The following is a 14,272-nucleotide window of genomic DNA, read 5'->3' as shown; positions in this document are numbered from 1 at the left end:
ACCGCCTCACCAAAGCTATTTTACAATATACAAACCTAGACCCTGAGATCCTAGATGGGAGACAATTATTAATGACCTACTTCTTCACCCAGAGTTTCCCCAACATTAAGACTAAACTTAGACATCTAGAGAAGGGACCCTTAACTCCTCAGGCAGAAGTCCTGGCAGTGGCCTTCAAAGTATATAATGGAAGAGGTGAAAAAGCTGATAAACAAAAATATCAAATGCTGGCTAAGGCCTTTCAATCTACCCCAACCACTCATGCTCGGGTATCCTCACCTCCTAATAGGCAGCCAAGAGGACCTCCTGGTCCATGCTTCAAATGTGGTCAAACAGATCATTGGGCTAGAGCCTGCTTAAATCCCCGGAAGCCCTCCGGTCCATGCCCTGAAGTGCCATCAGGAGGGACACTGGGCTGTTGACTGTCCTCGCACACTGAGAGGTGCCAGGCCATCCAGCTCTAACACTCCACACATAGACCTTCTGGGTCTGGCAACTTATGATTGAGGGGGCCTGGGACTCCTCCACCCAACCACCACCATCACTGTACAGGAGCCCCGGGTAACCATTGTGGTAGCAGGTAGGCCCAACTCTTTCCTTTTGGACACTGGGGCCACTACTCAGTCCTGAAGGAGTTTTGGGGACCTACCTCCCTCTCACAATCCTCTATAGTCGGGGTAGAGGGCACACCTTATCAACCTTTACAAACCCCCATGCTTCACTGCATCTTTAGAGGCCTTGCCCTCTCTCACTCCTTTTTGGTGATTCCCCATTTTCCCATCCCCCTTATGGGAAGAGACCTATTACACAAGGTTGGAGCTTCCATTACTTTCACTCCTGGACTGCTCCTCAACTCCAACTCACCTTCAGTCCCACTTTTACTTGCCCTCCAACCCGCTGCAAACCTCCCTCCCTCGCTCTCCTTTTCCTCTGCCCCCCCTTCTTGTCCACCCTGTAGTCTGGGATACCCTCACCCCCTCTATCTCCACCTGCCCCCCAGTAATTATCAGACTTAAAGACCCTGCCTCTTTTCCCTCTCAGCCTCAGTACCCGCTGCCCCTCAAGAGTTTACTGGGCCTGCAGCCAGTTATCCAGGAACTTTTATACAAACAGCTACTACGACCAGCCAATTCCCCTTTCAATACTCCTATACTGGCAGTTAAAAAGCCTAATGGTTCTTACAGGCTTGTCCAGGACCTGAGAGTAGTTAATGCAGCTGTTGTTCCCATCCATTCTGTGGTCCCTAACCCCTATACTTTATTGTCCACCATTCCTGCTTCCACCACTCACTTTTCTGTCCTTGACCTCAAAGATGCATTCTCCACTATCCCCCTCCGTCCCAACTCTCAAAATCTATTTGCTTTCACCTGAACCAATCCTGCCACCCAGACTTCTACTCAGTTGACCTGGACAGTCCTTCCCCAAGGCTTTAGAGATAGTCCCCACCTTTTTGGACAGGCTCTAACACAACACCTCAAATCCCTTGCTCTCTCAAGCTCCACCCTCCTTCAATATGTAGATGATCTCCTGTGCAGTCCCTCCCTACAAACCTCTCAATAGGATACTATTCTCCTTTTAAACTTTCTCTCAGAACACAGCTATTGGGTTTCACCCTCCAAAGTTCAGCTGTCTGCTGCTCAGGTCACTTACCTGGGAGTTCAGCTCTCTCCAGGCTACAAGGCCATTACCATAGACTGGAAAAAACTTCTCCAAACCATGCTCGTTCCAAACAACAAAGATGAAATTCTCTCTTTCCTGGGTCTTGCTGGGTTCCTTCGTTCATGGATCCCCACCTTTTCACTCCTGGCTGCCCCCCTCTATGAAGCATCCCAAGGACCTCTTGCTGAGCCCCTCTTGATGCCCGTAGCTAAGCCCTTCTATAGACTCCAGCTGGCCCTTCTACAAGCCCCTGCTCTGCACTCGCCTGACCTCACATGTCCCTTTTCTCTATATGTCTCAGAAAAGTAGGGCTTCTCTTTGCCCCTCCTTTGCCCCGGTTGCCTACCTTTCCAAAAAACTAGATCCTACTATTCAGGAATGGGCTCCTTGCCTGCGAGCCCTAGCAGTGGCTGCTGTCCTCATTCAAGAATACAAAAAACCCATCTTCGGGTCACCCACCACTGTTCTCTCCCCCCATCATCTTTCTGAACTCCTTACCTCCAAAGGCCTGCAGGCTCTTTCCCCTTGCAGGATTCTATCACTTCAGGTTGCCCTAGTATTATATTAGCTGTAGCTCAGATTGAGGTAGTTTTGTATGCTTGCAGCACAGGAAATTTAATATGTTTGGAGGGAAAGTTATAAATTACAAAAATGGAATGAATTACTGTATTAAGATGCTTTATGTATCTAAAGTGGGAAAGGTTGGGGAAGTTAAATCCAGAATACAGAATGATTATTGTCCTGTTTTAGAACTCGCAGATCATCTGTATGACAAAAATCTAGAGACCACTGATGTTTTGTTGAAGGAGAACTTAAAAACCTGCTAGGTTTTAAAATGAGAATGACTAGTGTAATGCCTTCCCCATAGGTGCTCAGTAAGCATTTATGGGCTTTCATTAATTATAACAGGTAATTTTTCATTTATAAGATAATTGGTAATATCTAAACATGTGAACAGTAATGACGTTTCTTCTTTGCATTTTAGACTATCCCCATAAATATGGCCCACAGGGGGGTTGTGCAGATCATTCAGTATTTGAAAGGATGAGGAAGTACCAGATGACTGGTGTAGAGGAAGTAACACAGGTAAGGATTTTAATACTAGCTGGCATTTAAGGAGTGGAGATTAACTTGGGCATGTGTTCCTGCATTAAAAATACATGTTCTAGAACTTCTGAAAGATGTCTATCACTGAGGGAAAGTGCTTGTGTCTTTTAATGCTCAAAGAGGTCAGGTAACTTCCCTACAATAAAGACATGGTACAAGGGAAGGGAGGAAGAAAGGAACAGCAAAGAACTACAAAAACAACCAGAAAACAATTAACAAAATAGCAAAAGTATATACATATCAATTACTCTAAATATAAACAGATGAAATGCACTAATCAAAAGACATAGGGTGGCTGAATGGATAAAGAAAGAAGACCCATCTGTATGCTGCCTACAGGAGACTCACTTCAGACCTAAAGATACATATAGTTTAAAAGTGAAGGGATGGAAGAAAGGTACTCCATCCAAATAGAAGTGAGAAAAATCAGTAGTGGCAATACTTATATCAGACAAAAAAGATTTCAAAATGAAGAAAATAACAAAGAGACAAGGAACTTTCATAATGATAAAGTGATGAATCCAACAAGAGGATATAACAATTATAAGTATCCACCTAACATAGGAGTACCTAAATGTATGAAGTAAATAATAACAATCTAAAGGGAGAACTTGATAGTAACAATAATAGTAGGAGACATTAATACCCCATTTACATTAATGGATAGATCACCCAGACAGGAAAAAGAATCAGTAAGAAAACAGTGACATTCAATAACACATTGGACCAGAGGGTCTTAATAGGTAACATACAGAACATTTCACACCATATCAACAGACTACACATTTTTCTCAAGTGCACATAAAATGTTCTCCAGGACAGATCACAAAACAGGTCTCAATAAATTTAAGAAAATGTAAATTATATCAAGCATCTTTTTTGGACCACAATGATAAGAAACAATCAGTTACAAGAGAAAAACTGGAAAAACCACAAACACATAGAGGCTAAACAACATGCTTCTAAATAATGGATCAGTGAACAGAAAAGAGGAACTGCAGTACATGGAGATGAATGAAAACAGAAGCACTATTGTTCAGATATATAAGATGCAGCAAAAGTGGTTCTAAGAATGAAGTTCACAGCAATACAGGCCTACTTCAAAAAACAAGAACAATCTTAATCTCTCACTTTACAACTGAAGGAACTAGAAAAGAAAACAAAGCCCAAAGTTAGTAAGAGGGACACAATAATAATAACAATAACAAATAAATGAAATAGAGACTAAGAAAACAATAGAAAAAATCAGTGAAACCAAGAGCTGGGTCTTTGAGAAGATAAAATAGATAAACCCCTTAGTCAGACTTAATAAGTAAAAAAGGAGAGGACACAAAATCAGAAATGAAAAGGATGTTTTAGTTGACACCACAGAAATTCAAAGAATTTATAAGAGAATTCTATTAGGAATTATATGTCAATAAATTAGACAATCTAGAAGAAATTGATAAATTTCTAGAAAAATACAGTCTTCCAGGATTGACCCAAGAAGGAATAGAAAATCTGGCAGACCATTTACCATGAATGAAATTGAATTGGTAATCAGAAAACTCCCAACAAAATAAAAATTCAGGACCAGATGGCTTCCCAGGTGAATTCTACAAAACATTTAAAGAAGAACTAATGCCTGTCCTTAAAGTAGTCCAAAAAATAGAAGAGGAAAGAATTCTTGTAAACTCATTCTGTGAGGCCAGCATTCCTCTTAATACCAAAACCAAACAAAGACTACAAAAAAGATTACAGACCAATGTCCTTGATGAACATAGATGCAAAAATATACAACAAAATATTAGCAAACCAAATTCAAAAGTCCATGAAAAGAGTCATTCATTACCACCAAGTGGGATTTATTCCAGAAATGCAAGGATGGTTCAGTATCCTCAAATCACTAAACATTATATACTGCATTAACAAAAGGAAGGATAAAAGCCATATGCAGCACATCACAACAGATGCAGAAAAAACATTTGACATAATTTGAAATCCATTATGATAAAAATTCTCCAGAAAGTGGGTATAGAGGGAACATACCTCAACATAATAAAGGCCATATACAACGAACCCACAGCCAATGTAATACGAATATAGTGAAAAGCTAAAGCTTTTACTCTAAGAATAGGAACAAGACAAAGATGTCTACTCTTACCACTTTTATTCAACATAGTACTGGAAGAGCTAGCAACAGCAGTCAGACAAGAAAAAGAAATAAAGGCATCTAAATTGGTATGGAAGAAGTAAAACTTGTCTATTTGTAGATGACATGATACTCTATATATATATATATATAAAAAACCCTAAAGACCACCCAGAATCTATTAGAGCTAGTAAGTGAATTCAGTAAAGTTGTATAAAACCAATATACAGAAATCGATTGTATTTTTATATGCTAATAAACTAGCAGAAACAGAAATCAGGAAAACAATTCTGTTTGTGGTTACATTGAAAGGAATAAAACACCTAGGAATAAACCTAATCAAGAAGGTGAAAGACCTGTACTCTGAGAACTACAAGACAGTGATGAAAGAAATTGAAGAAGACACAAATAAATGAATATCCCATACTTATGGTTAGGAAGAATTAATATTGTCAAAATGGCCATCCTTCCCAAAACAATTTACAGATTCAGTGCAATCACCGTCAAAATACCATTGGCATTCACTGGACAAGAGCAAATAATCTTAAAATTTGTATGAAACTACAAGAGACCCCAAATAGCCAAAGCAGTCTTGGGAAAGAAGAAGAAAGCTGGGAGGTGTCATACTTTCTGATTTCAAGCTAGACTACAAAGTTACAGTGATTAAAACGGTATGTTACTGGTACAAGAATAGATACATGGATCAATGAGACAGAATAGAGAACCCAGAAATAAACCCACACATATATGGTTAATTGATATATGAGAAAGGAAACAAGAATGAATAATGGGGAAGTGACAGTTTTTTCATTAAATGGTGTTGGGAAGACTGGACAGCTACATGAAAGAGAATTAAACTGGATCACTGTCTTATATCATACACAAATGTGAACTCTAAATGTATTCAAGATCTAAATGTAAGACATGAAACCATAAACTTGAAGAAAACAGGCTGGAATCTGTTGAACATCAGCGCTGGTTATTTTTTTCTGGATACACTCCCTGGGCAAGGGAAACAAAAGCAAAAATGAAAAAGTGGGACTATATTTTACTAAAAGGCTTCTGTACACAAAAGAAACCCTCAACAAAACTAAAAGGCAGCTAACCATATGGAAGAATATATTTGCCAATGATGTATCTGAGAAGGGGCCAACATCCAAAATGTATAAAGAACTCATACAACTCAACACCAAAGAAGCAAATAACCCAATTAAAAAATGGACAGAGGATCTGAGCAGACATTTTTCCAAAAAAGAAATACAGATGGCTGACAGGCACATGAAAAGGTGCTGCATGTCGCTAATCATCAGGGAAATGCAAATCAAAATTACAATAAGATATCACCTTACACCAGTTAGAATGGTCACTATCCAAAAGACAAGAAATAACAAGTATTGATGAGGATGTGGAGAAAAGGTAGCCCTCCTGCACTGTTGGTGGGATTGTAAATTGGTCCAGTTATTATTAAAAGCAGTATGGAGTTTCCTCAAAAACTAAAAATAGAAATACCATATGACCCAGTAATTCCACTTCTGTGTATATACCCAAAGAAACAAACTCCTCTGTTTATTGCTGCATCATTTACAATAGCAAAGATATGGAAGCAACCAAAAAGTTAATAGATGAATGGATAAAGAAGTGGTATGTGTATACAACAGACAATTACTCAGCAATAAAAAGGAATGAAATCTTGTCATTTGCAACAGTATGGATGGACCTAGAAGGTATTATGCTAAGTGAAATAAACTAGGTGAAGAAAGACAAATACTGGATGATTTCACTTATGTGTGAAAAAAGAAACCTAAAACAAACGAACAAAATAAAAATAGATTCATAGATACAGAGAAGATACTTGTAGTTTCCATAGGGGAGGAAAGTGGGGAGATGCGTGAAATAGGGGAAGGGGATAATGAGGCACAAAGTCCAAATTATGGTATAAATTAGACATGGAATGAAAGTACGGCGTAGGAGTATAGTCAGTAATATTGCAATATCATTGTATGTTAACAATAACACTTATTGGGGTGAGCGTTTTAGTAATTTAGGTAACTGTTGAATCACTGTTTTGCATACCTGAAACCAATATTAACTATGCTTCAATAAAAGAAAGGAAAAAAAAATGATGTGGAACTGAGATTGGAATACAAGTCTGCATGACTAAAAAAACATTACAGTACATGACCGGAATATACTCTTCCATGTTTTATTGTTAAACCACAAAAAATTTAATCTGAATGTGTTTTGTATAAATATAAGTATTTGTATTAGTATGAAAATTGGAGTGACCAACTTCCTCTGTTTGCCTGAGACTTTCCCAGTTTAATGCTGAAAATCATGTGTCCCTAAGCAAACCCTAATAAAACTTGCAATACTTTTGATAACTTAATTGTAAATTTTTGCAACATTTGGCAATTTTTCTCTTATCCTTTTTATGACCTCTTTTGTAGTCATAGGTAATAGGTCTGTTTGTAAGTTATTCAAAACACAAGTTTAAAATGAAAAAACATTTTTATGCTAGAACATTTTTCATATACTTGGGACATTCTTTCTAAAAGTAATAGGGTGGAGTAATGTTCCTGGAGGCACAAATGCAAATTTGTGGGGGTTTTTTGAATCTGCAAAAGGGCATAAATCTTTATTTAAAGTGGATCATTCAAGAATAAGTGAGATTTTATTCTTGTGTTCATTGAATAATTATGCATTGATCTTCTGCCATATATCAGAGACTGTGGTAGATTCTGGGAACATATGGAGATGAAGATAAAGGCTCATCCTTAAAAAGTTTATATAGTTTTAATTGGAGACACAGAGAAACTTTAATTGTGGGTGGTAAGAGATAGAAGAAGGTTAAGCATAGGGTAATATTCCACACACAAGAGGAATAGTTAACCTAGCCTGTGAAATATTTGAGTACAACAATCAGAAACTAAAATAATAATCAGAAGTTAGGTTGGCCATGAAGAGTGAGAAAGACAGGAGAAAAAGTATATACAAAAGCCAAAGAGAATGCAAACCATTGAAGAATTTTTAGCTCCAGAGTTGGGTGGAAGACTAGAAACCGGGAGGCTTAATAGAAGTTGTTGCAGTTGAGAAGTGATAGTGGGTTGTACTAAGTTATTGGCAGTGTGGACAGAGAGGATGAGACTAGATTGCTAGATATAAAGGAGGTCAACAGTGGCTAGATATAACATTAATACACAAAGGTAGGTTACATTTCTTTATATCAGCAGTGGGCTACCAGAAATGTAATGAAAGAGAGGGCATCATTAGTAATAATATCAATAAAATCATGCATGGAAGAATAAATGTAAAACAGGATTGTAAGGAAAATTATAAAATTTTATAAGAAATGTTAAAGATTGATTTTAAATAAAGAGATAATATGTTAGTGGAAAATTATACTTAATATCATAAAAATGCCAATTTTCCCTATATTAATTTTTCAGTTCCTGTAATTCCAACACAGATTACAACAGGGTTATTCACAGCACTTGATGGCTCTAAAACGTTATTCAGAAAAGTAAAGACCAAGACCCACTTAAAGGTAGTGAGCAAGAAAAAGGGATCTACCTGAGAACATAATAAGATTTATTATAATAATTGAGAGCATGGTATTAGCATAGAGATGAATCAAGTGACTAGAAGAATACAATTGAATACTCCGGAAGAGACCCACATTTATGGAACTTTGTTATTGAGAGGTGGAATCTCAAGTAAGTGAGGAAAAATAGAGACTGTTGAATAAATGGAGCCTGCCAAAAACTTTGTTCATTTGGAGAAAGATAAAGTTGGGTGTCTATGTCATATAATATTTAAAATGAAACTCTAAATAGATGAAATGTCCAAAGTGAAAGCTCTGACACTCTTGGTTAGTAGAATAAGTGGGAATTTTCCTTTCCAGTTGTGATGGAGTAACTGGTATTGAACTAACTAGCCCTCCTGTAAAAAAACAACTAGAAAACTGAACAAAGTTATATGGAACAATTGTTTGCAAATATTGGACAACAGGTCAAAGTTCAGGAAAACAAGTATCTGGGCTTATGGGCAGAGTACTTGAGAGAGCTGTGTGGAGAAAAATCTCCAGATAATCTGAGTAGAGGTCACCTTGAGTCGTAGCTGAATACTAATCTGTGCATGCACAGGGAGAGATTCTATTAGAAAACTACAAGACAACCACAGGGAATGACAAAATATAGGGAAATCTATGAACGGAACAACTACCAGTTTTTGCACTTGAGAGAGATTTCAAGCCATGCTAGTAGTAGACTAACCTCACCTGAGTAAAGGCTACTTTAGACTTGCCCTAACTAAGCTGAATTTCAAGTAAATTAACCATCTGTCAGAACAGAGCTTAATAATACTTGTTAAAGGATGACATACAGTGCAGATACTCAGCAATGCAATATTCATAATGTCTGGCATTCAAAAAATATTAGATGGCAAGCAGTTAAAAAATGTAATCCATTATTAGGATAAAAATATCCAGATAGAAGCAGAACCAGAAATTATAGACATTAGTACACAAAGACTCTAAAACAACTATTACTAAAAAATTCAAAGAATTACAGAAAAACATGAAGAAAGGAGAAAATACAAATTATAATAAAGAACCAGATGTAACTTATAAAACTAAAAGGTGCATTCTCTGGATTGAAAATTGTAATGGATAGACTTAAGAACCAACCAGTTACTACAGAAGATAACTATGAGGAAATTTGAATAAAGGACAGTAAAACAATAGACACTCTTGAGATCTAAGCTTAGGGAGTAAATAGTTGGATTCCAGGGAGCAGGGGATGAATTAAAAATATTTGACAAATTAATGCCTCCACAATTTTAAGACTTGAAGAAAAATTTAATCCATGGTCTAAGAAGCTCAGTGAAACCCAAGCAGGATAAACACAAAACCATACCAGGACATATTCTAATCAAATTATTGGAAACTGCTGGTATGAGAAAATCATAAAAGTAGCTGTAGAAAAGAAGGTGTGTTTACACATGGGAACAAGTATAAGCATAACTGCTGACTTCTCATCACACATTGCTAATTGAAGACATATATACAATGACATCTTTAATATATTGAAAGAAAAACTGTCAAACTAAGATTCTTTGTCATATGAAAACATTAAAAAATGAGAGCAAATTAGAGATCTTTAGATGAAAGCTAAAAAAATTTGCGTCTAAGAATCTGCATTGCAAAAAATGTTAAGGGATGTTCTTTGGGTAGAAAAAGGATACCACATGGAGATTCAGATTTATACAAAGAACTGAAGAACAGAAAATAATAAATATGTACATAAATAGGACTTTTTTCTCCTTAAAAAAATTTCTTTAAGAGTTAATAACTTAAGTCAAAGTAGTAACAGTGTAAAGTGGGCTTATGATATATAACATATCAAAACTTATAACAACACAAAGGGTAAGAGGAGGAAGAATGGAAGTGTATATTTTTTTCTTAAATTGTACATGAAGTGTTGCTATAATTTTGACAAGCAGCTGTGCTGTGTAAAAGATGGATATTATAAACCCTAGTACTGAGCTCAGTAAACTACAACCCATGAGCCAGCTGCCTGTTTTTGTAGGTGAAGTTTTATCAGAACACAGCAATGCCATTCACAGATAAATGTCTGGGGTTGCCTTTGCACTACATTGGTAGAGTTCACTAGTTGTAACAGAGACAACATGGCTGGAAAGTCTTAAGTATTTACTGTTAGACCGCTTAAGAAGTTTGCAAAAATGTCCCCTGCCCTGGAGCAACCAGTGAAAAAAAATAAAGGAAATGTAGTTAACGGGTCAATAAAGGAAATCAGATGTAATTTTAAATGCTCAGTTAATCCAAAAGAAGGTAAGAAAAGGGAGAAGAAAAGAAAGAACATATGGGACAAATAGAAAATAATGTGATAAGTTTAAATTGAGCCATATTGATAATTACATTAAGTGTAAATGGATTAAACACATACATTTAAAAAGCTGAGATTAGAGTAATTGAAAAAGCAAAACCAAATCCTTCTAAAAGAAATTCAATTTCAATGACACAGTTTAAAAGAATGGCAAAACATGTATCATGAAAGCACTAATCAAAGATTGTTGGACTGACCATATTAATATCTAACTATATTTTATTTCATAGAATATTATTGTGACAAAGAGTAACATTGCATGATAAAAATGTCATTTTATGAAGGGCTAATTCTAACTGTTAGTTAATAGAGCTATGAAATATGTGAAGGAAAAACTGAGAAAGCTGAAAGGGGAAATGGAAAAGTCTACAAATTATAGCTGGAGACCATACTCATTTCTGAGTAGACAAGTTGATAAATTGATAAAAGAGGTAAACAGATAAGCAGTAAGGATATAGGACACTCAAACACCACTGTCAACCAACCTGACTGAATCGACATTTAGAGAACCCTCCACTCAACAGTTGCAGAATATAATTCTTTTGATGTGTACACATGGAACGATTGCTAAAATATGCTAGGCCATAAAAGAAGTCTCAATATATTTAAAAGGACTGAAATTATATAGAATAAGTTCTTAGGTCTCACAGGAGTTAAATTAGAAATCAGTAACAAAATCTGGAAATACTCCAAATATTTAGAAATTAAATCATACACTTCTAAATAATGCAATTTTAAACCATTTAAGTCAATGATAACAAAACACAAAATAATAAAATTTGTTAGATTTAGCTAAAGCAGTGCTAAAAAGAATGAAAAGTTTTAATAATCATATTAGAAAAAAAGAAAGATCCAGGAGTCAGTCATATAAGCATCCACTTAAAAAATCTAGACATATGAAGTACAAAAAATCCTAAGTAGAAGGAATAAAGCAACAGGTAAGAGTAGCTCTCAATGCCTTAAAAATGAGAAAATCAATAGAAAAGATCAGTGTGACTGGTAAACTTCTAGCTAATATGATGAAGAAATAGAAAACACAAAATAAACAATATCAGGAATAAAAAATCATGGTCAAATGGAATTTATACCAGGAATGTAAGATTGATTTAATATTAGAAAATCAATCAGTGTAATCAACCATATTAACATACTAGGGGAAGAAACCCTTATAATGATCTCAGTAGACTAGTGAAAAAGCATTTGTTAAGTTTCAACACCTAACACTGAGCAAACTAAAGGTAAAAGGAAACTAATTCAGATCTATTAGCATCATACTTAATAGACTAAATCTTTTTCTACTTAGACAAGAAATAAAGGAGACTTTTATTCAGCATTGTACTCAAAGTCCTTGTCAGCATAGTAAGGGAAGGAAAAAAAAGGCGCATAGATTATAAAGGAAGTAAACTGTGTTTATTTGTAGATGGCATTGAGAGTATGCTTAGAAAATTCTAACGAATATAGAAAAAGTTACAAAATAAGTAAGTAAATTTACCAAAGGATAGCTATAAGTTAGCATGAAAAAATCATTTGTAGTCTTGTTTGTATGCACTAGCAATTAACATTTAGAAAATGAAATTTTAAGCAATTAGAAAATAGCATCCAGAATATAAAATAATTAGAATACATCCAACAATATATACAAAAAACATACACATGAAAACTGCAAAACATTGCCAAGGAAAATTAAGTATCCAAATAAATGGAGAAATATGAGAAATATACTGTGTTCATTGTTTGGAAGACTCAGCATGTCAGTTTTCCCCAAATTGTTCTGTAGAGTCACTGCAATCCCTGTCAGAAATCCCAATGGGGATTTCTCTAGTGATTGACAAACTGAATCTGAAAGTTATACCAAAGAGTAAAGGACCTAAACGGCCAAAGTAATTTTCAAAAAAGAACAAAGCTATGAGATTTATATTACCTGATTTTAAAATTTACTATAAATATATAGTAACCAAGATAGTAATTAGACAAAGAATAGACATACAGGTAATATAACAGAATACTCTATATAGTCAGTTGATTTTTGCAAAATATCCAAGGTAAATTAAGGAGGAAAGAGGAAAGAGCAGTCTGACAAATGGTACCAGAACAATTGGATATCCATATAAAAAAACAAAATTGAACCTCAACCTATATACTTACACCTTATACAAAAATAAACTCAGAGTGGATAATCTGCATGCTTGAAACTAAAACTTAAACTTCTAGGGAAAAAAATGGAGAAATTTTTATGATTTGGGCATAGGCACCGATATTTTAGGACAAAAAAAATACCTGCCTTACAGAATTTATAAACTGGACTTGGTCAAAATTAAAATAATATTTTCAAAAGACATAGTTAAGGGAATGTAAAAAGCAGTCAGAGATTGTGAGAAAATGTCAACAATACATCCTATAAAAGTCTTCTCCACAATATCCCCGAAGCTGTTATAACTCAATTTTTTTAGAAAAATATATAAACCCCACTTAAAAAATGGGCAGAGCATTTGAAAAGATAACTTGACAAAAGATACTAAAAAATATTTTGCATTTTGAGATAGTGAAATACTTTAAGACATTAAGTTTTTGAGTATAAAAATTGAAGTAATTTCACTATCTAAAAATTAAGAGTAAAAGACACCTTAAAGGGAAGGGAGTTGTAAACTTTGAGACAGTATTCACAGTATGTAAATTGATAAGTAATTATTTTCAAGAAATAGAGACATGTCCTTCTGTTTACAACAGCTAATAAAAACAACCTGGCTTAATAATATAGTATGTTATAATAAGTGTAAATATATATGTTTACTTGTGTGCCTGTACATATGTGTATATATGTGTGTGTGTGTATTTGTTTGAAAGCATTGGAGAGGTAACAGGGTTGTGAAGAGTATCGGGCCAGGTCTTAGGAAAAACGAGGACACCTAGACAGGTGAGCCTGGCATTTGGGGCTGGCTACCTTTTCTCCAGATAAAATCTTCAGGGTCTTTTGATTCCTGAGGAGTCATCTTGAGAAGCTGAGAATGCTCCAGATTCTTGAGGCTAAGGCTAATAATACTCTTTAAGGCCTTCTGAGTAGGGGTCTAAGCTGGGACTTTGAAGGGCTACTCCCTAGGAGTAAGTAAAGGTGAGTCAGAAAGTGTCCTACCTCTCCTCATGGGATTAAATTTATACATCACATTTTCTTAATCTCTTATTGGATTAAGGCAATCCAGGATTACTAGTGGACCAAGCCTAACTTTTTATGAAAAACAGAAATAAATCTCTTGATAAAGATATCCCCTGAAACCTCAAATTATATCTATGGCTTTCCATATGCCTTGTCTGGCACTCAGTTCAGACATAACATGATGGAAGAACAAGAAGAAAAACTATTGTTTACCAAACATCATCAGTATAAGAATAATTGAAATAGAGTATACATCCTCAAAGAGCTTACAGTCTAGCTGGGGTGTCAGAAATGTAAACAACCTAAAATTATCTGGATAAT

The 14,272-nt window shown here is 35.4% G+C and overlaps 1 protein-coding gene across 3 annotated transcripts in view; it reads left to right on the top strand.

The window, feature by feature from the left end:
* Positions 1–14,272, top strand: part of ADAM10 (ADAM metallopeptidase domain 10) — a 145,270-nt gene that overhangs the window by 84,785 nt on the left and 46,213 nt on the right. For all 3 annotated transcript variants that reach the window (XM_017654155.3, XM_037020967.2, XM_073211907.1), the window contains one exon: positions 2,645–2,745. In XM_017654155.3, coding sequence (XP_017509644.3) covers positions 2,645–2,745 — 101 coding nt within the window. The remainder of the gene's footprint in view (positions 1–2,644; positions 2,746–14,272) is intronic.

The sequence above is a fragment of the Manis javanica genome, chromosome 8 (assembly GCF_040802235.1).
Source record: "Manis javanica isolate MJ-LG chromosome 8, MJ_LKY, whole genome shotgun sequence".
NCBI lineage: Eukaryota > Metazoa > Chordata > Mammalia > Pholidota > Manidae > Manis > Manis javanica.
This window is presented reverse-complemented; position numbering and strand designations above follow the sequence as displayed.